At 39.4% G+C, this 22,762-nt stretch overlaps 1 protein-coding gene across 1 annotated transcript in view; it reads left to right on the forward strand.

The window, feature by feature from the left end:
- The window catches only part of NEIL2 (nei endonuclease VIII-like 2 (E. coli)), a 31,093-nt gene extending 12,255 nt beyond the window's left edge, over positions 1-18,838 (forward strand). The window contains exons 2-4 of the mRNA XM_006884937.1: positions 1,745-2,097; positions 11,073-11,269; positions 18,528-18,838. Coding sequence (XP_006884999.1) covers positions 1,745-2,097; positions 11,073-11,269; positions 18,528-18,838 — 861 coding nt within the window. The remainder of the gene's footprint in view (positions 1-1,744; positions 2,098-11,072; positions 11,270-18,527) is intronic.
- Positions 18,839-22,762: the final 3,924 nt, after the last annotated feature.

Consider the following 22,762-nt stretch of genomic DNA (forward strand, 5'->3'; position numbering starts at 1 on the left):
AAGAGATTGAGATTGTTCACAGTTTTAGTTTACTTGGTTTCACAGTCAACACTCTTGGTAACAGCAGCCAGGAAATCAAGAGACGAATTGCATTGGGAAAGGCAGCTGTGAGGGACCTCTCAAGAGTACTAAAGAGCAACGACGTCAGGCTGGAGACTAAGGTGCGCCTGATCCGGGCTATAGTCTTCTTATTTGTGTGCTATGCATGGGAGACCTGAACAGTAACTAGGGATGATAAAAAGATAATTGATGCCTTTGAGCTGTGGTGCTGGAGAAAAGGGTTGAATATATATGGACTGCTAGGAGTACAAACAGGTTTGTCCTGGAGAGGGGGAAGCCGGGCTGCTCCTTGGAGGCAAGGATTCTGAAACTTTGTCTGATGTACTTTGGGCATGTTGCAAGCAGAGACCAGTCCTTAGAGAGGGACTGTACAGAAGAGGAAGACCCTCAATGAGATGGATCGATTCAGTGATTGGGGTGCTGGGAGTAAGTGTGTCAGAGACAATGAGGTTGGCACAGGATAGAGCAGGGTTTAGGGCTCTTGTACATAGGGTTACTGTGAGTCGCAAGCAACTTGATGGTACATAATAACAACAAGAGTAATTTAAAAGAGGAACAATAAAAATTACCATCATTGGCGAGGGTACAAATGTCCTGACCTAGTCATTCTTAACTTTGCAAATCTTTTTACCCTGAGGAGCTGCTGACAGATATTTTCACAAAAAGCATACCTTTCTTAATTTGTACCAAGAAAGTATTTTCTCAGGCAAATTGCATTTCACCTTAATTCCTTGCTTATTTTTCTCTTAATTATAAATTAGTTAAGCATCTCTAGAATATGGCGGAAAACAGTTATGTGCTCATATTTGCAGACAAATTATGCTGGGATTATTTAGAAAGGGTGTTGACAAAGAGCATTGAATATTATATGTGTTGCCAAAAGAATAAATAAGTCTGGCTTGAGAAAGTATGATAAAGGTCCTCCTTAGAAGCAAGGAGGGTAAAATTTTATCTCCCATACTTGGGGCATATTGTCAAGAGAGGCCAATCATGCAAGACAGTCATTCCAGAATCTTGCCATAGATTGCTTGTCATTTTTTTAAGCCTTATGAAAACAGAATACATAGCAGCCAGAAAATGATTTTAAAATATTTCGCATTTTTCTTTTACTGACCACTGGGCCAAGTTGAGTCCTGGATCCATATGTTTTACAGTCGTTCTTTAATTCATTAGTCGATTTCGGGGTCCCTATTCAATTCTTACTGACATTAAGAAAAATTTTAAATTCTGTTAGTGTCATTTTTTTCTGTGAAGTCCAGCTTGCAGTGGAGTGGCAAGGGGTGTCAAATTTCACAATTCATTGTCTTTATTTGCTGTCACATTTTTATTATTTTTAGCAAAGAAAAATGTATCAATCAATTGAAAGAATGACAGCTTATATTTAGTTCTTTAGAATAATCATCTTCACATATTTTAGTACAACTCTGCTACCTATCATGAATCTGTTTTTTTGCTAATCTGCTTCATTCCAGTCAGCTTGAAAACCCTCTGCTAATTGTCTTTACTACTGAAACAATAATATAAAGGCAGGACCACAATATTCAGTTTTATTTGTTCTGAGAAAACTTCCTAGAAGAGGCCAGAGGGAGAAATTTACATTAGGATAAATGTCTAGATACAGCTCTTTTGGTTTTCAACATTCTTGGTTTATAGTACTTAAATTCATATTCATTTCCTCCCCTAGGTCCATGGAAAGAAGTTATTCCTTAGATTTGATCCAGATGAAGAAATGAGGCCTGATGGGAAAAATCCATTATTTGAGTCTGTTAAAAAAGGAGATGGAGAGGAAGATACTGCAGATCAAGCACAGATCTTGGGTCCCAAAGGACCAGAAATCTCTGATCAGTCCTCCATGTCCAAAGATCTTACTTCCTTTGAAGAAGAGAATTCACGTTATTTGAGGGAAGACACGCATGCAGGATATATGGAACGGTGGCTCCATGTCCACTTTGGTTTGTTTGGCAGCATTTGGGTGAATGAATTCTCCAGAGCCAAGAAAGCGAACAAGAGGGGAGACTGGAGGGATCCTGTCCCAAGGTAATGGCAGTTGAACAGGCAGTGAGGCTGTGACTGTCTTCCTGCAAGACCCTTTCTGGGATTGTCAGTATTCAACATTTGTTAGGCACCTGCCATGGTGGGGTTGGGGCGAGGCTATGGAGCACTCTAGAGATGGTCTAAATGAATACAGACTCCACAGGGAGCGGTGCTGCTAACCCATATGATTGCACCTCTCTGGTGATTCAAATCCACCGGAAGCTCGGTGGGAGAAAGATGGACAGTTTCCTTTCTTGTGATTAACAGTTTTAGAAAACCTACTGTAGGGTAAGCTAGAGTTGCTTCCACCTTAGCAGCCCTGGTGGTGTAGTATGTTACTGAATTTGAACTGAAAGTCCAAAGTTCTAATCCAGTTGCTGATCTAGGGGAGAAAGTTGAGCAGTCTCCTCTCGCAAAAATGTATAGCTTCAGGAACCAATGAAGGGTCTCTGTCTGTAAGAACTGACTTGACAGAAGGAGGGTCTGAATTTAGACAGAGCCTTAGTGGCATAGTGTTTTAAGTGCTCAAAGGCTAATGAGTCTAACCCACTGGCCACTCTGGGGAGAAACTATCGCAGTTTCTTCATGTAAAGATTGTAAACTTGGAAGACCAGTTGTACTTGTCTTATAGGGACACTATGAGTCAGAATCACTTTTGGATTTAGTTGGTTTTGGTTACCAAAGAGCCTATTGTTTAGGAAAAGATAAGCATCTATTTCTACCCCTAATAGAAAGTGGACTGTGATCTGTATCTCATAAGAAAACTGAAAAAATTATGTCACTTAGCAAAAGGTGGACAGTAAGTACAAATAGTGTATGAAACTGTTATTGTAGAAATAGAAAGATAACTAATAAAATGTATATGAGGATCCAAGGGTGAGAGGGTAGGAGCAGAGGGGTGAGGGTGGGCAGGGGGAAATCATAGGGTGGCACAATTTGATGGATGGATGGAGGGGTGGTTAAAGGAAATGAGAAAGATCCAACAAGGATCTGGAAAGACAGGGCAATGGTGGACACAGTTAAATGTCGATTAATTTTATAAAATATAATGAATCAATGATTGTGTGAAACACAATAAAGGATAGTGTGAAACACAATGTATATGAACTTTGTAAGCAAACCTGTATAAAATAAAAACTTAAAATAATAATAACTTAAAATATAACAAATAGTGGTAAAAGGCATTACTGTAGAAATAGAAAGATAACTAGGAAAACATGTATGAGGATCCAAGTGGGAGGGTAAGAACAGAGGGGTGAGGATGGGGAGAGTGTAATCATAGGATCACACAATTTGATGGGTAGAGGGAGCAGGGGGTAAAGGAAATGGGAAAAATCTGGTGTGACAAACAATGCATATGAACTTAGTAAGTAAAGTAAAAATTTTGTTTTAAAAAGTTGTCAAAGGTTAAAAAAGAGAGGGACACTTTCAGCAGATGTATAACTTGAGAACATAAGAGTCTTATTTTTAAAAAAAATTTTTTTAATTATTTTTGTGTGCGTGTACCGTCAAATCAGATTTGACTGATACAGAAGGAGATTGTCCCTCCTTTCCCGGCAGAGCATCTGGTGGATTCGAACCGTGCGCCTCTGGGATTGTAGTTGCAGAGAACATAAGAGTCTTGAAAGGCATTTTAGCACTCTGAAGTTAGAGACATGATTTTTTCAGCTTTTAATCAGTTTATGTTGAGAAGAATATCTTTGTGCATAAAGCTCTGTATTTAGAAAGATTAGTTCTGTAGTGTAGATTCCAGAGAATTATTAGTTGCAGAAAATGAAGTTTTATGGTTGAATATTTTTATTGCTTTTATAGAAGTACAAGCTTAGTTGAATTATGAATTGCATTGAGTTGGTAGATTTTGATCAATTTATTAGGTTCTTTTGGACATAAAATCTATTAACTTGTGACATACATTACCAATATTCTTTTGTATCTGTGATAAGTCCTTTAATTTGTATCTGATGTTGTTGTTGTTGATTGTCCTCGAGTCAAGCACGACTCATAGCGACCCTATGAACAAAAGGCCTGAACCCCATCTACAGCGATCAACATTTATCAAAGTTCATAGAGTTTTCAGAGTCATGTTGTTTACTGTATCTGATAGTATTTTTTTGTGTGGCAGCTCTTAACTTTCCTCTCTAACTAAAGGCCTTTTCTACATCAAAGTCACCACAAATACTTGTCTATTTGTGTTTTCTTCCTGTTGAGAATGATAATCTTTTTGGTAATAAATACTTATTAATGTGGGTGAAGGGAAATGCAATATAGAATGAATAGATCATCAGAGAGTAGGTACTGACTAATGTTATGGAATAAAATGCTCATGAATGATTAAAAAATAATATGCTTTGTAAAATTTTACTCAGATAAAATTTTTTTTAAAAAAAAGAAAAAAAAATAGGGATTATAGAATCCTTTGGGTAGTAGGACATTTCTTGTCTAGGGTTACATTGAGAGGTGGGAGTTCTGTGTGCATGGGTCTGGGACACCTCTCCAGGGTTCAGGAACTTCCCTCTATGTTAAAAGGTAATAAAGTAAGTCCTCGGTTCATAACCTTAAAAAAACCACAGTAGGGCACTTTGGGTCGGTAAAAAGAACTCGAGTATTTTAAATGATAATTAGATCCTTTTTGTTGCTGGTAACTGGAAATCTGGAGGGAGGGTGGGCTTTGAAGTTGATTCAGTTTCAAAGTTCTGGTTTCATTTTTTGGAAAGTTCATATTTTAGCTTTGTACTTTGTTATTAGTTGATCATGTCCTTAGATAAGCAGCAAGATGAGTCTTAAGTTCAAGTCCTTACATTACATGAAAAAAAAAATTCCAGGATTAGTTCTATTGGTTGCTATGAACAGGACTGTCCCTCAGATTGTGTCACATGCTGAATCCTGGATTAATCATGAGCTTGGACGGATGCTGAGAAGTCCATTCTGACTCCTGGTGGCTCCACGTGTATCAGAATAGAATTATGCTCCTTGTGGCTTTCAGTGGCTTATTTTTTTTTATTCTAATTTTTTTTATTTTATACTGGTTTACTTATAAAGTTTGTATGTTTTGGGTGGTTTGGTGTTTTTTTTTTCTTTTAAACTGACTTATTTACAAAGTTTGAATGCTTTGTTTTTCACAAAAGATCCTTCCCATTTCCTTCACCCCACCTTCCCAGTGAATTGTGCAACCCTACGATTAACACCCTTTCCCCCCATCCTCACTGTGCTGCTTTCACCTCTCCCCTCTTGGATCCTCATACTCATTCTACAATAGTGGTTTTATACAGTATTTGTCCTTGTGGGACTTAGTTCTCTCGACATAATGCTCTCTTCTTGTCACTAGGCCACCAGAGCTCCTCAATGGCTTATTTTTTAAGAAGTAAAATTTTCTCCCAATGTGCTTCTAAATGAACTTGAACCTCTAATCTTTCGCTTATTGGCCAAATGCTCTATTGAGCCACTCAGGAGCTCGAAACACCAACTCTTGTTGCTAGGTCTATCTAGTCAATTTTAATAGAAACACCATTTGCTAGAGGACGTAGTAGAGGATGGCTATAATATTTATGGGAGCATCAGGCATTTCTCCCACAGAGCCAACAGAGTGAGTTTGACTCAAGAACTGGAATACCCTTGGACTTAACAAGATTCCTTCTAGGTTTTCAAATAGGATGACATCATGTTAATGCATATTATTCCCTTACCTTCTTATAAAGTTGTCACTCCTTTGTCATCCTCTTTTATTTTATTTTTGGGTGGGTTTTTTTAAGGGAGGGATTATGAGCAGAGAATGCAGTCTGTGCACATTTTCTGTTTTGTAAATCTATTGTTGTTGTTATGTGCCATCGAGTCGTTTACGACTCATAGCGACCTTATGTACAACAGCCCTAAACCCTGTTCTATCCTGTGCCAATCGCATTGCCTCTGACACACCCATCCCTATTACCCCAGTCACTGAATCAATCCACCTCATAGAGGGTCTTCCCCTCCTGCGCTGTCCCTCTACTCTCCCAGCATGATGTCCCTCTCTAAAGACCTGTCTCTCCTTACAACATGTCCAAAGTATGTCAGACGAAGCCCCAGAATCCTTGCCTCCAAGGAGCAGCCTGGTTTAACCCTTTCCAGGATGAATCTGTTTGTTTTGTTGGCAGTCCATGGTACATTCAATACTCTTCTTCAGCACCACAGCTCAAAGGTGTCAATTCTCCTTCTGTCCTCCCTAGTCATTGTCCAACTCTCTGATGCATAACCAGTGATTGCAAAAACCATGGCCTGTATCAGGTGCACCTTAGTCTCCAGAGACACCGTTGCTCTTGAGTACTTTAGAGAGGTCCCTAACAGCAGAATTTCCCATCACAGTAAGCCCTGTAGTACGGTACATAACATTTCAGAGGTTCTAATCTACTAGATCCTTTGCAGGAGAAAAACGGTTCATCTCCTATAAAGACTCGGCCAATGGAGGATCACTGTGAGCCAGAATCCCCTCAGAAGCAGTGGATTTCGTGTGTACTGATTTAATAACCTGAATTCTTTCAACTTTGATGTCTGTCTTTTTGCTTGTTTGTTCATTTACTTAGGATGTCACACTTTAGAAGAGTATATTAAAATACTCAATATAGTTGTGGCTTTATAAAATTTCTCTTTATAAGTTTTTTTAAGTATTTTACTGTGTATAGACTGTTCAGTGTGTGATGGTTCATGACTCTCATAGATCCTTTGTAGATTGCTGCTTTATTACTAAATAATAGAAGTATCCTCTTTGCCTTTGAGCTTGAATTTTCCCATTCTTTATGTTGGTACTGTCTTGTATTCCATTTTCTCATCCTTTTTCAGCCTTATTTTTCACTTGTGGGGTTTTTTTTCTGTTGCCTTTTTTAATATTTACTAATCTTTTTCATTGTTGCACGTTATCCTCCCCGTTTCTTTTCCCCCTCCATCTCCGTCTCCCACCCACCCTGCAATGCACCTCATGTTCCAGATTGTTCTCATACATATAATCCATAATCATATATTGTATTTGGACAGTTCATTTCCTCATCTGTTATAATGCAGTGTTCATTATCTGTCCATTCTTTTCCCATTTTATCCGCAACCCCCCTCTCATGTCTGTCCTGTTTTATAATAGCAGTGTCATACAGTATTGTTGTAATGTGATTGAGATATTTCACTCAGCATAATGTCTCGAGGTGCCCAACGTTGGATAATATTTTACTGGTTCATTGTTTTTCAGTGCTGCATAATATTCCATTGTGTGTATGTACCATAGATTTTTCTATCCTATAATTTGTTGATGGGCACTTAGATTGCTTCCATCTCTTTGCTATTATGAATAACACAGCAATAAACATGGGTGTGCATACATCCATTTGAGTCATGGCTCTGCTTCCTTTAGGGTATTTGCTAGGTCAAATACCTAGTAGTGGAGTTGCTGGGTCAAATGTCTGCTTTCAACTTTTTGAGAAAGTGCCAGACTGCCTTATGTAGTGGCTGTACTATTCCTTTTACCTTCCCACCAGTAGTGAATAAGGATTAAAATCTCTCTACAAACTTACCAGCATTTGTTGTTTGCTGCCCTGTTGAGCTCTGCTATTGCTGCTGGGTGAGATGATATTTCATAGTTGTTTTGATTTGCATCTCTCTGATAGCTAGGGATTTTGAACATTTCTTCATGTGTTTGTTTGCCATCTGAATGTCGTCTTTGATGAAATATCTATTCATATCTTGTGTCCATTGTGATTGGGTTCTTACCTTTATCTTGTTGAGCTGTTGGAGTATTCTATAAATTATAGATGTAAGTTCCTTATCAGATATGTGATATTTTTTCCTGGTCCACGAGTTTCCTTCTTATCCTGTTGAGAAGTTTTTTCATGTGCACAGGGATTTGATTCTTATAAGGGCCCATTAATCTATTTTATTTTCTCCTGGTTGTAGGTTTTTCACTTGTTTTCGGGTATTTTTTTTTTAAATGAACATAAATAACTGGCTTTTAAATGTAAGCCAAAACTCTGTTCTGAAATGCATTAACTGTGGTATAAGAAGTTTTCTTCCATTTTATGTTATAGTTTTAATTTCTCTTGTCACCTTCTGTTGGCGTAATTAAATTTCATTTCTTCCCTTTTTTATCCCTGCTAATTTGGGAGAAGGGAGTGGCTTAGTGGTAAAGAATTGGACTGCCAGCCCAAAAGCACAAAGTATGAATCCACCGGTTGCCTCTGTAGCGAAAGACAGGAGATCTCCTCTCATGTGATTAACTGCCTCTAAAAAACATACTGGAGGGTCAACTATGAGTAAGTTCTGACTTGATGGTACACAACAACAACAATAACAATTTGGAAGGATGCCTTTTCATTACTGCTCGTGATTATTTTCCAGTTGGTTTTTTTTTTTTTGCTTGTTTGTTAGCCAACATTGAGTTGGCAGTGGCTTAAAGTGACTGTGTACAAAAGAACCAGATGTCCAGTTCTGCACCATCTTTACACTTATTGACATGTTTGAGTCTAGTTGGTCAGTGTTCAATGTTCTGTTCAATAGAGTTTCCACTGGCTAATTTTCAGTCTTATTCTGGAGGCTCCAGAGAAACTTGCCCCTCCTGGTATTTGACATTCTCATGGCAAGACCGCCAGCATCATTGTATCATCACCACAGTATGACAGATAGTTGGTAAATCTTCACGTTAAATGTGTATCTTTTTTTTCTATTGTTGTTGCTTTTGGGTGTCATCAAGTTGGAACTGACCCATACTGGACTATGTAATGGGTTTTCAGAGGCGGTAAATTGTACAAGAAAAGATTGCCCATCCTTTTCCATTGGAGCAGCTGGTGGATTCTAATCACATGCCTTTGGGATTGCAGTGCAGCTTTTTGCCACCTAGGCTACCATAGCTCCCTAACACATATTTGTTGTTATTATTGTTGTTACTGTAAACTTTAAACTCACCCATAGCTGACCTTCTGGCAGGTTTTTAGAGGTAGTTAATTGCATTCGAGGAGATTGCCCATCCTTCTCCCGCAGAGCAGCTGGTGGCCTTGAGCCATGTGTCTTGGGGATTGCAGCACAGCTTTTGGCCACTAGGCCACCAGAGCTCTCTAACACATATTTAGAGAGACACAATTCAGTCTGTAATAGTATTTGTAGACATTTTTCCTGGGTCTCTGCTTGTCTAAAGTTACAGTTTAACTTTCACATAATATTACCTATTCTGATTCTAGTCTAATGATATTTTCCCTACAAAACAGGGATTGGAGGGAAGAGTAGGCCAAAATGCATTGCCTTTGAGTTGAAACAAACTGATAGCTCACCGACCCTCCACTGAGTTTCAGAAACTGTAAAATACATGGGAGGGATTGCCCATCTTTCTTCCATGGAACTACTGGATTCAAACTGCCAGACAGGTACAGTCTTCAGGTTAGCAGTGCATCTCCCTGCAGATTATGCTTCCAGAGTTGTCCTCCTTTACTAAATGACTGGTAGTTTTTTATCAAAGTTTGTGGGTTTTGTTTTCCTCTTGGAATTTAGAACAATCTTCAGAATGTATGTAGGGGTGCTTTTTGGTTTTAGTAAATCTTGCTTGAAACTGTGCATGGCACCACCATATTTCTCTTCCCTTTTCCCCAAGAAGCCCTGTTTTTTATTCAAAGAACTATATTACCATTATGATTTGCTGTGATCAGGATAATGGGCATACCTACTTATGTGTGTCTTTTTAAAGTTAATCCACTTAACCTTGAGATTTTTCATGATCTCTTTTCTCTCTTAGGAGCCCAGGTGGTGCTGTAAGTAAAGCATCAGTCTCCTTAGCAAAAGATTGGTGGTTCAAACCTACCAACCTCTCTGCAAGAGAAGTATGGGGTATTCTACGTCTGGAAAGATTTTTTATCGTTGGAAACCCCATGGACAGTTCTGCTCCATACACTAAGGTTCCTAAGAGTCAGAATCAGCTGGATGGCAGGGCATTTGGTTTCAAGTTTTCTCTTTTATGACCTTGTTGTAAGCTGTTGCCAGGCTGTTTTCAACTTACAGTGACCCCCTGTACCACAGAATGAAAGGCTGGCCGGTTATGCACCATCCCCATTATAAGTTATGGACTCTGGTCCTTTGTGACCTGTAAAGTTTTGCCCAGGCAAATTTCCAGTAGAAAATTGACAAATCTTTCTTCCGAGTCCAGCTTAGACTGGACTCTCTGTTGAAATCTGTTCAGCATCTTAGCAACATGCAAGCTTCCATAAGCAGACTGCACATGAAGTACATTGGCTGGGATGTGAACCCTTGTCTTCCATGTGGAGGATGCATAATCTACCCCAGAACCATCAGTAATAATCTCTTTAGGATCTTAGTTTTCCCCAGTTAAGCCGTGGTTTTTAATCACTCGTTAGGCATCAGAGAGTTGAACAGTGACTAGGGAAGATAGAAGGAGAATTGATGCCTTTGAGGTGTGGTGCTGGAGAAGAGTGTTGAGGGTACCATGGACTGGTAGGAAAACAAACAATTCATCCTGGAAAGGGTTAAACCGGGGGGCTCCTTGGAGGCAAGGATTCTGAGGCTCCGTCTGACATACTTTGGACATGTTATAAGGAGAGACAGGTCCTTGGAAAGGGACATCGTGCTTGGGAGGGTGGAGGGACAGCACAGAAGGGGAAGGCCCTCTATGAGGTGGATTGATTCAGTGACTGGGGTAATCAGCATGGGTGTATTGGAGACAGTGCAATTGGCACAGGACAGAGCAGAGTTTAGGGCTATTGTACATTGGGTCACTATGAGTCACAAGTGACTCGACTGCCCTTAACAACAACAATAATGTAGGGAAGATGGGCAGTCTTCTCCCAGGTGATAAATTGCTTCTGAAGATGTATGAGTTGTTTCTGACTTGATGGTACCCCAGAACAGCAGCATATTGTGGGAGGTGTGAACTGACCAAGCTATAGAAGGGGTGTGTGTGTGTGTGTGTGTGTGTGTGTGTGTAAGCTGACCATATTGTGGTGGTATCTTTTATTTCTTTTCAGATTGGTTCTACACTTTGATGGTGGTAATTTCCTGGCGTTTTACAATTGTCAGATGTCTTGGAGCTCTTCGCCAGTGGTAAAACCCAGTTCCGACATCTTGTCTGAGAAGTTTCATCGAGGACAAGCCTTGGAAGCTCTGGGCCAGGCTCAGCCTGTCTGCTATACACTACTGGACCAAAGACACTTTGCAGGATTAGGTATGACTGATGAGCAAGAAGGTTGAGCCTCACAGAATTGTTTAACAGAAAAGACCCATGTCTGCGAGTCACAAGAGCCCCTGGGTGGTGTAGATGGCTAATGTGCTTGCTAGACTACTAACCAAAAGGTTCCAGGTTTGAGTCCAGTCAGGTGGCTTGGCAGAAAGGCCTGGTGACCTACTTCTAAAAATCAGCCTATGAAAACCCTTTTGAGCGCAGTTCGCCCCCCCATGCAACATGGTATCGTCGGGGTTGCAGTTGACTGGACACAGCTGGTTTTGAGTCACTGGACCTGGGACATTGCCCTAAGTATACCTGTACTAACTGATCTGAAGGGTATTTTTTGTTGACTAAACTCTTTTATTGTTGTTATGTGCCATTGTGCCAGACCCCACTTGTTGTTCAGCACGTTTTCAGAGGGTATAAGTCACACAGGAGGAAATGGCCCATCTTTCTCCTGAGGAGCAGTTTGGTGGATTCTCAACATGCCTTTGGGTTGCCAGCACAGCTCAACCACTAGACCACGAGAGCTCCCATAAACTATTTAATTTCACTTATTTTTAAATCTAGGAAGTCAGAATAAGTAGTTTTCAACTTCTTTCCTGGCCTCAGAGTTCATTCTCTAATTATATTCTCTCTCTCTCTTTTTTTCCCCCAGACAGGAAAGTTTTTTCCTTAGGTTTGCTGATAGGCAGGAGCTTTGAGCCAGAGTTACAAAGCTCTACATGTTCTAACAATTTTGTATTTTACCCCTCCATTCTGAGGATAAATGTTTGACTCCAAGTCTATAGGGAATCAGTTCTAGTTTAGCCTGAACTATTCTCTGCTTCCTTGTCAGAGAAGGTCCTGCTTCATCTTGTGCAGAAAACTGAGACTCAAGGGATGGGCTACATGCTGGTTCTTCTTTCTTTTTTTTTTTTTTTTAAATTTTGTTTCCATTAATTCATTTTGTACTTTTCTCCCTGTCTACCCCTCCCACCTCAATACACTCTTCTCTTTGAAAAATTCTTTCATTGTTTTACAATCCCTCCCCCCAGGTCCACTCCACTATGCAATTTCATTCTGGACTCCTGTCGTGATTAGGTATTATTGCCATGACAGGAGTCCAGAATGAAGTCTGTATATCCTAGAACTAATCTGAATGCTGCTTTGGAACGTGACCTCCTGAAGGGCAGAATCCTGTCTCTTGCTTTCTTGTGGCTTCTGCTACCTAGCACTGTGCCTGTCACAGGAGCTGCTTTTGGTCAGTGTCTGCTAGGAGCAGAAAGTGGTGACTTTGCAATGGAGACAAATGCATTTGTTAATGGGTCTCTCACTGGGACAGATGGGGTGGCCTGTTGGCAAGAGCACAGATATGTCTCCATCTACATCTGGATCTTTGCAGGCCGAGTGAAAAAACAGGTAATCTCGCTCTGTTCAAGTGTCCTCAGCATGAAATTCTTAATGTTTTGACTGCCTCTTGAGAGGTGAAAAGAAGAGCTGAGCAATTTGAAAAATACAGGCTAATTAGCCAGACTATAGACCACATTACTATTCCTAACCACAGCAGGGAAATAAGTGCAACCATAATTTGCTGCTGAAACAATTAGATGACTTAGTGATAGTGAAGTTACCTCCATACCCAAGGCATAATTTTGCCTGCCACAGGCACGGCTCACTCCAGTTGGATCACCAGACATGGGCTTTGCGTTTTCATGTTAAAACCACAGAGTCCTTGTGCCTTAAGGAGAAAAGAGACTTTCATTGTGTAATGGTGGGTATAGATAGCAAGAGCTGGTGCATAGCATAACAAAAATAATGACAGCATTTTACAGCATGTAGAAACAATGATTTTGAAAATTACTACCAAACTTGGGAGGGACTGAAGGGCATTCTGCTAAGTGAACTCAGTCCCATAAGGACAAATATCATATAAGACCATTATTGTAGAATGAGTATGAGGATCCAGTGGGGCTGGGCGGGAAGTAGGAACAGAGGGGTAAGGATAGATGGGGGTGAGGGTGGTCATTCATAGTGTCACACAATTTGATCGGTGGAGGAAGGGATGGGTGAAGCAAATGGTAAAGATTCAGTGTGAAAAAAACAGTGTATATGAACTTTATGAAGAAATCAGTAAAAAAAAAAATGACAACTAACACTTGCCAAGTGAGTCAAATGTGTTAGGAACAAAAATGTGTCAGGAACATAGTTCTAGGGTTACTGTTGTTCTCTACTCTAATAAGTGAAGTTGCTAAGATAGGAATTCAGATAGTTTGTCAGTGAATTTTAGAGAGAGATTTGATATAATGTCTTCCTGCCTTTGAATCAAAACAAACACATACTCAAGCTCATTTTCAGAAGGCTGTAAATCACACAGACGGACGAGATTGCCCATGTTTCTCCTGAGGAGCTGCTGGTGGGTTTAAACTATGAGACAGACACCACCTTTGGGTTAGAAGACCAGCTCCCTATGGACCATACCACCCCAATTCCAGGGGTAATGATTATGAAGCTCCAGGCAGAATAAACCCTCTCCTGCTAGAGAGGTGTGACTGTCAACCTTACTTTCTGTCTTGAGGAGATTAATGGTACAGCAGACACATACTCAGTTAACTATAATTTAACCTTCTTAGACGTAGTGGAACATAAAAGACGCACTGTTATTTTCCGACTCTCATTGTCTTTGGGTGCTAGTATCCCAATTAAAAAGTACGTGTTGGTATCTGTGGGGACATGTTTAACTTTATAACCAAAGAAACATTCAGTGACACTAAATCAATGTGTTTAAAGGTTATTGTTTGAGATGTTGCATCCTGGAAGTGTGATTGTGCAAACCTTACCATGCTTGGCTTATATATGATAAGGTAAAGCCTTTCAAGAATAATTAGGATTTTGGTTGTATAATTTTCAGGTGAGTAACTTATTTTCAGGTACAGTATTAATTACTTGTGCCATACTTGATGTACAGTTAAGTACATTTTTTTCAATCTTTGAGAGCTGTTGTTGTTGTTGTTATGTGCCGTCGAGTCGCTTGTGACTTATAGTGACCCTATGTACAACAGCCCTAAACTCTGCTCTGTCCTTTGAGAGCTATTCTTCTAATTTATGAACTGTAAGTACTTCTCTTGCAATAAAAATTAATTATAGATGTGACAATGGCACTAATTCCTTTTGGTTTTTTTATTTTCACAAGAGGATTGAATTATGCAATTTCTCCCCTTGTGCAATCTCTTACTTGTTTGGAGTTAATGGTGTATTATCTAAGCCTTGCAGTAATGGATTTTTTTTTCTGAAACATTACCCTTCCTCTTAAAAAACAAAACAGACTTATGTAGAGGACAAATAAATTCTTTATTATATAACTGAAAATGTCTCTGGTGAGCTTACCCATTTGTGGAATCTGTAGATCATTCTGACAGCAGCAGTGATGAGACTAGCATAGTATTATATGATGAGAAAGCCATTGACCTGGCAGAAAGAATAGTTGACCCAGATAATAATATCATGATGAACGCAAGAAAATGAAGATATTTGATGTGAGGATGTATTTTGAAAATACAACAACCTTACTTCAGCAGTATGGCAAATGACCCATGAAGATAGAGAAGTAGATTTAGGGCATTCTTTTCCCCTGTGATTTACAGCCTCTGCAAACCCACTGGAGGGTCAGCTATGAGTCAGTTCTGGGCCATAGCATATAACAACAATAAAATTTACAAAAGGGATTTTGGTAATTACAAAAGAAAAATATATACAAGCCAGCAGTATGCAAGATGATATGGAGGGCAAGGATGAGAATACCATGTGAAAACTGGGAGCCTCCATACATCTGCAGGAGAGGCAGAGGATGATTCTTTTAAATTTTATTAATTTTAACGAACGTTTCCAGAGACTTTGGATTTCCATTCATTCATTCATTGTTCCGTTTTTCTCCCTGCCCACCCCTCCTTCCAAGTTCCCTCTTCTCTTTGAAAAGTAAAAGAAAAATTCTTTCATTGGTATACAGTCCCACCCCCACTCCCCTGAGTACACCCCACTATGCAGCCTTCATTCTGGACTCTTGTTATGACCATAATACCCAATCATATATCGCTTATAAACTGTTCTCTCCCTCATCTGCTTCAATGCAGTATATATAGTTTATCCAATTTTTCTCAATCTCACACCAACCCTGATGTCAGTTCGTTCTACAACAGTGGCACCAAGCAGTATTTGTCCATTTGTGAATGAGATAGTTCATTCAGCATAATGTCCTCCAGGATCACTGATTTTGACTAATATTGCATGAGTTCCTTGTTTTTCCTTTTTTTAAATTTTTATTAAATTTTATTAATTTTAATGAACGTTTCCAGAGACTTTGGATTTCCATTCATTCATTCATTGTTCCGTTTTTCTCCCTGCCCACCCCTCCTTCCAAGTTCCCTCTTCTCTTTGAAAAGTAAAAGAAAAATTCTTTCATTGGTATACAGTCCCACCCCCACTCCCCTGAGTACACCCCACTATGCAGCCTTCATTCTGGACTCTTGTTATGACCATAATACCCAATCATATATCGCTTATAAACTGTTCTCTCCCTCATCTGCTTCAATGCAGTATATATAGTTTATCCAATTTTTCTCAATCTCACACCAACCCTGATGTCAGTTCGTTCTACAACAGTGGCACCAAGCAGTATTTGTCCATTTGTGAATGAGATAGTTCATTCAGCATAATGTCCTCCAGGATCACTGATTTTGACTAATATTGCATGAGTTCCTTGTTTTTCAATGCAGCGTAGTATTCCATTGTGTGAATATACCACAGCTTCTCTTTCCATTCGTTTGTTGATGGACGAGGATGATTTTTCTCATCAGATTTTTGCCTAAGAGCAATTCCATGAGTAGAACTGCTATGAATGGTAGTAATTGGAATGTGCTTTCAAATGGTGCTGTATTTCCTTATTGACCTTTTACTTTGTGGAAATATAATAGTGGGGCAAATGTGACCCACTTTTCCTTCAGGCTCACTCTCATCAAGCTATTTTTGCTAAAGATTGGAAAATTAAAAGAAGAAAACTGTCCTTTCTTGTAAAGAACAAGCTAGGACTAAATGGTATACCAAATGATACACAGGTCCAACTGCTTGTCAACAGATTGTAAAGTATTTTCTGTCAGTGGGATCTAGAGAACATAACACTAAGAAAGAGAATTGAGACCCTGGAGGACATTATGCTGAGTGAAATTTCTCAGTCACAAAAGGACAAATATTGGATAGGGCCACTGTTGTAAAATGGGACTTACATCGCGGTTGAGGGAAGACAGAGAAGGAGGGGATGAGTGATGTATACTTCATTGAAACAGATGAGGAAGAGAACTGTTTAAAAGGGATATATAATTGGGTATTATTGTCATGACAGGAGTCCAGAATGAAGGCTAAACATTTGCACAGTGGAGTGGTCTTGGGGGGAAGGATTGCATAACAGTGAGTTTTTCTTTTACTTTTCAAGGAGAAGAGTGTATTGGGAGGAGGGGATGGGCAGGGAGAAAAGTGCAGCAGTGAATAACTAGAAACTCTTAAGTCTCTGTAAACTTTTATTAAAATTTTAAAAAGAGAGATAATTGAACACCAGTGATGTGCTGACATTGCAAGGTGCCTTTATGTATTGTCCCATATTTTTAAAAGTTTCCAAGAATGAAATAAAATTACTACAATAAAATTATTTTTTCATGCCTCATCCCACTCATAATGGAACATATGTATCCCACAGAGTACTTACCAAAATCTGTATTACTGTACAAAATGTTTAAAGATTGAATGATTTTGCATTCTCTTACTGGAAAAGAGTCTACTAATAGAACTTTGTAGCAAAAAATAATTTAATCATGATTAAGGTAGTTTATAATGGTCAACAACACATTACTGTCAAGTCAGAACCAACTTAACAGCTGACCCTTCAATGAGTTTTCAAAAGCTAATTGGGATGGGAGTGTCAGAGACAGTGTGATTGGCACAGGACAGAGCGGAGTTTAGGGCTGTTGTACATAGGGTCGCTATGAGTCGCAAGTGACTCGACGGCACATAACAACAACAACAACAACATATATCACATAGGAGGAGATTTCCCATCTTTTTCCCTCAGTGTAGCTGGTGAATTTGAACTGACTGCCTTTGGCTTGGCAGCACAACTTCTTACCTACTAGGCCATTAGTGCCCCCAACTTTGTGATAGTAGAGAAGTTAAAGAAAAGGCACTGTTGAAAGATTTTTAAGAGAATGATCAATTTAATAGGAAGGATCAAGATTGGCTTCACAGATAAAGGGGCTATTGAAAAAGAATACCTGTTAAATACTTCTAGGAAGCCCTAGTGACCTAGTCCATAAGGAGTTGTTTTGCTAATCCAAAAGCCACACCTCTTTGATTGTACAAATCTACCAGCGGCTCTGTGGCAGAAAGATGGGCAATCTTTTCCATTGTAATATACAACTGTATAAACCCAGTGGAGGGTCTGCTTTGAATTAGTTCCAACTTGACAGCAATGAAAGAGGAAAAGGAAATCCTTTCTTTTTTTCAATATCCATAAGCACTTTATTATAGGTCTGGGAGGACAGCAAGTTCCCCTCAAAAACTGCCTCAGGAAATGCTTTCTATGTTTAATGCATTATCCTAAATATTTTAAACAACTGATTTTGAGTATATAGCATTCAGCAGTGTGTGTGTGTGTGTGTGTGTATTCCAATTTTTCAAAAACATCAGATAAGCTATTCCTCTTTTACAACTAAGGAAAAAGCTTTAAAAGGCTAAAGAATTTACCAAGGTATACACATAGCTAGATGCCATGGAATTGGAATTCCAGATCTACAGTTGGCTTCCAGATAATTAATTTGTCAAACATAGACTGTAGGTTTTATTTTATTTCATCTTTGTATCATCTTTTTTAAGGAAAAAAGAATTTGTTTTTTTAATTTTACAATTAAGAACAGATAGAATTTATATATGAAGATTTAGATTTTAATATGAAACAAAGTTTTAAAAAAATATCCACTCCCAGCAAGTTGATTCTGTCTTACACCATCCTTAAAGGTGAGTAATATCAGACCATTTTAGCAAGTGGGAAATTGACGCAAGGAATCAAATGATGACTTGCCTGAGATGCTAGACTAGGTGGCCAAGCTGGTTTTAGAATCTTCCTGATAAAATACTCTGCCATCTTGTATACCTCAAATTGCTTTATTTTTTTTTTTACTGATTCTTCTATAGTGTGTTTTCTTTTTCCTTTCTTGACTCTCTTTCTTTTTTCCAGGAAACATCATTAAGAATGAAGCCTTGTACAGAGCAGGAATCCATCCTCTTTTTCCTGGTTCTCTCTTAAGTTCTTCGAGTCTTGAATCTCTCGTGGATCATGTGTTGGAGTTCAGTACCAGCTGGCTGCAGGGGAAGTTCCAGGGCAAACAGCAGCACACTCAGGTCTACCAGAAGGAGCAGTGCCCTCTTGGGCACCAGGTCATGAAGGACATGTTTGAGTCTCCCGGTGGGTTCCAGAGACTAACCTGGTGGTGCCCACAGTGCCAACCAAGGGTGCCAACCAAGGAGCCAGAGCAGATCCAGCTCTGAGGCGCTCCATAGCAGCCAAAGTAGAAAGGAGGCTGTGAGCAAGGTTTGGAGCCAGGCACAGAAATCAAAAGGCAGCATGGGTGAATGAGGTGCCAGGGTTGTCGATATTCATCTCACTGGAGTTATAGCTAAGGCAGATTTTTTATAGGGCTTGATTTATTTAAATATATATCCTTTTCTTAAAAGTATGGTTACTTCCTACCACTGTAAAGATGAAACACTTCACTGTGACAATTGAAGGAGGAAAATCTTCCAGAACTGAAATGGAGCAGTGACAATGAAAGTACATGGAAACCACCAGTGCTTCCAGCATTGCTTTGCTAATGTTTGCAGTTTTGCTTTGTTTCTTGTTTATTTTTTGAAAGTTTAGTTGGTTTTAAGACCCTCCATTTTGGGAAGCAGGAAAAGAGAATGCTTTCCCCTAGAGGGACCCGAGGGAAGAGTAGCTAAAGAATAGTGCTCTCTTGTTCTGCCTTCTGCCTGGACCCTTCCCCATTAGCTGGCGACACCACGATGGTGGAGAGAAATGGAAGGAGGAAAGGAAAACCAGGCTGCTTTTCTTGGTAAGCCCAGTGGGATTTAGGAAAAACAAAAAAAAAGAAAAAAAATCTACTTGTTTCTTTCTTATGGTGATGTAATATGACAGTGGATGTTCCATACAGTTCTGGAATAAAGGGTTGTAGAGAAGCAGTCTGTCAGAGTCTGTTAGAAGCAGCTGGATGAAACTAAGGCAGTGAGGTGAAATAAAATACTTTGTTATTTTCTTTTGTTGTATTTATTTGGCAGTAAAAATTCTTACTGTAAATAACTGAGTTCATGAAGTTGAGTTCAAAGAGCTTGCGAAAGTGACCTGAAGAATTGACAGGGGTAGCTGAGCTGGGGGAGGAGGTAAATTTAAAACTTACATCTTTGACAGTAAGTGAGCAAAGTGGTCTGTTCAAGATTAAGCAGGGATTGACTTTACCTCTGTTACCATGATTTCTGGCATTATCAAAAATGCTGATTTGTGTGCATAAAGTAAATAATTCTCATTGCCATTACTGGATTTTCCTAAACTCATTTTTGTGCTAAGTTATTGAGAGTTTTCACTGTGAAGAAAGCCATTTTATGCCAGACGTGTAATCTGTAGAACAGGTCTTAAGTTTTTATCACAAAAACTTTAAGCCTAGCTTTTGGCACATAATCTGCAAAGCAGCAGTACTCATTTCTTTATCCTTGTTTTACATATAAAGAAACTAAAGCCTAGAGAAGTTAAGGAACTTGTTTAAATTCACACCGTTAAGGAACCACAGCAAAATATTCATCACTTCCACTCTGTTACCACTCCTACAGTCTATGTCAAGAAATTTAGAAGACAGCTAACTAGTACTTATTTATCTTAGGAATTTGATTATTGTTGTATAACATCAAATCACAACCGACCCATAGCTGACACTCCTGTGTCAGTAAATCATGAGGAAGGAGAGTGCCTTTCTTTCTCCTGCAGAGAAGCTGATGGATTTGAACCATATACCTTTGTGTGGGCAGCACAGTTCTTATCACCAAGTCCCCTGAACTCCCTAGAAATTGAATAACAGCTAAATAATTTGAGGCAGAAGCACAAAGAAAGAGATTTAAAATCATAAAATGCCTTCCAGTTTCAGTTGGACCTTGGCAAGCTATGAACACAGCCTGAGCCAATATAAGATAAACAAGTAAACAAGAGGGGGAAAGCCAGAACCAGGAGATGACCATTCAGCTTTATGAAAAAGATGCCAATGCCCTGGAAAGCTGACATGAACAATAAAGAGCATCCCTGAAGCAGCCTAATTATAATTTTGGGCTCTTGGGACTGCAGTGGGAACTTACAGTAACATCATTCCATCAGCCCAAATACTCACCTGTATTGCATGGGGCTCACCCCAGCAGAAAGAAGAAAGTATAAGCACCTAACCTTTCATAGCACCATGTCCTCTCCACTCCTTTCCTCTTGGAGAGGGACTCATTTTTCCCTCAGGAACACACCATCTTTCACATTCACTAATACATTACCTCTATTTTCACATCCACTCTTGTCTCTTCATCTCTTTACTTGGCAAACTGGACCTCCCTAAGCTTAGTGGCTGTTAAGTTCTCTGGTGCAGTAACACTGAGGAGAAGCTCTCTTAAGAGCCACTGAAATTGCTATACATACTGGTGGCAGTACCAGCCTTGCCACTGTCTTCAGTTCTTTGGTCTGGGCAAGAGAGGCAAAAACTAGGGCACTCACCACAGTAACATTTTGGTGCTGAAACTTCAGAGTACAAACTGCACGTGATCTGTGTTGAGTTTAGCAACATTACCAGTATGCCTAAAAAACAGTAATACAACTGAATGTGGAAATTACCAAACAATATAGTTAATATCACACACAAGTTAAATTTTGTTGAACATTATTTTTTAAAACTAGAACAGTATATTGTCAGAGAACTGCCAGAGAGTCAAGCTGGATTTAGAAGAGGCAGTGGCACTATAGGGAATATCATTGCTGATGCCTCATGGATCTTGACTGAAAACAAGGATGTCTATTTCTGTTTTATTGGCCATGAAAAGGCATTTGATTGTGTGGATCATAAGAAATTATGGCTAACATTGAGAAGAGTGGGAATCCCAGAACACTTAATTGTGCTCATGCAAAACCTCTACCTAGACTAAGAAGCTAAGTCACACCTGTATCCTTAATACATATTTGATCTGTATGCAGAGCAAATAATTCGAGAAGCTGGCTCTATGAAGAATGTGGCATCAGGACTGGAGGAAGACTCATCATCAACCTTGGTTATACAGATAACAACACAACTTTGCTTGCTGGAAGTGAAGAGGACTTGAGACACTTGTACAGGAGATCAAAGATTACAATCTTCAATATGGATTATATTCAACATCAAGAAAACAAAAATTGGCACTACTTTTCCAATGGGCAGCATCACATAGAAAAGTTTGAAGTTGTCAATTATTTTAATACTGCTTGGATCCATAGACAACACTCTTGGTAGCATCAGTCAAGAAATTTAAAAAAAAATGTGTTTCACTGGGAAATTCTGCTGTCAAGGACCTCTCCAGTGATGTCAGTTTAAGACTAAGCTGTACCTGATCCAGCCTGGAATCTTTTCATTTATTTGTTAGGCATTTAAAAATCCTATTTTCAGCACGTGGGATGGTATAAGTTCATCTTATATACTTTGTGCATGTTAGTAAAAGTCAGATGAAGTCCTGGACATGCTCACCAGGTTGTGCCAAGAAATCTGGAGGACAGCTACATGGCCAACTGACTGGAAGAGATTAATATTTATTCACATTCCAAAAAAAGATGATCCGACAGTGTGGAAATTATCAGACAGTAGCACTAACAACAGACGCAAACCTGATCCAAAAACAACTGGAACTCTACATCAACTACCAGAAATACAAGTTGGGTTTAGAAGAGGCTATGGCACTGGGGATATTATCGCTAATGTCTGATGGATCTTGGCTAAAAGCAGAGAGTACCAGAGGAATGTCTGTGTTTCATTAACTATGAAAAGGCATTTGACTGTGTGGATCACAAATTGTAATTAACCTTGTGAAGAATGGGAATCCCAGAACACTTCCATGTGCTACTTGGACTAGGAAGCAGTCATTCGAACAGAGCAAGGAAACACTGCATGGTTTAAAATCAAGAAAAGAGTTCATTAGAGATGCATCCTGTCTCCACAGATCATTCAAGCAGCTGAACTTTATGAGGAAGGTGCCATTAGGATTGGAGGAAAACTCATCAACAACTTGCATTATCCAGGTGACACAACCTTGCTTGCCCAAACTGAGGAAGATCTGAGGAATTTGCTGCAGAAGGACAAGGACTGCATTCCTCATTATGGATTGAGACTCAAAGAAAATAAAGATTCTCACCTCTGGGCCAATTGGCAG

The sequence above is a fragment of the Elephantulus edwardii genome, unplaced genomic scaffold (assembly GCF_000299155.1).
Source record: "Elephantulus edwardii isolate Elephantulus edwardi_28Jun2011 unplaced genomic scaffold, EleEdw1.0 scaffold00038, whole genome shotgun sequence".
Classification (NCBI taxonomy): Eukaryota; Metazoa; Chordata; class Mammalia; order Macroscelidea; family Macroscelididae; genus Elephantulus; species Elephantulus edwardii.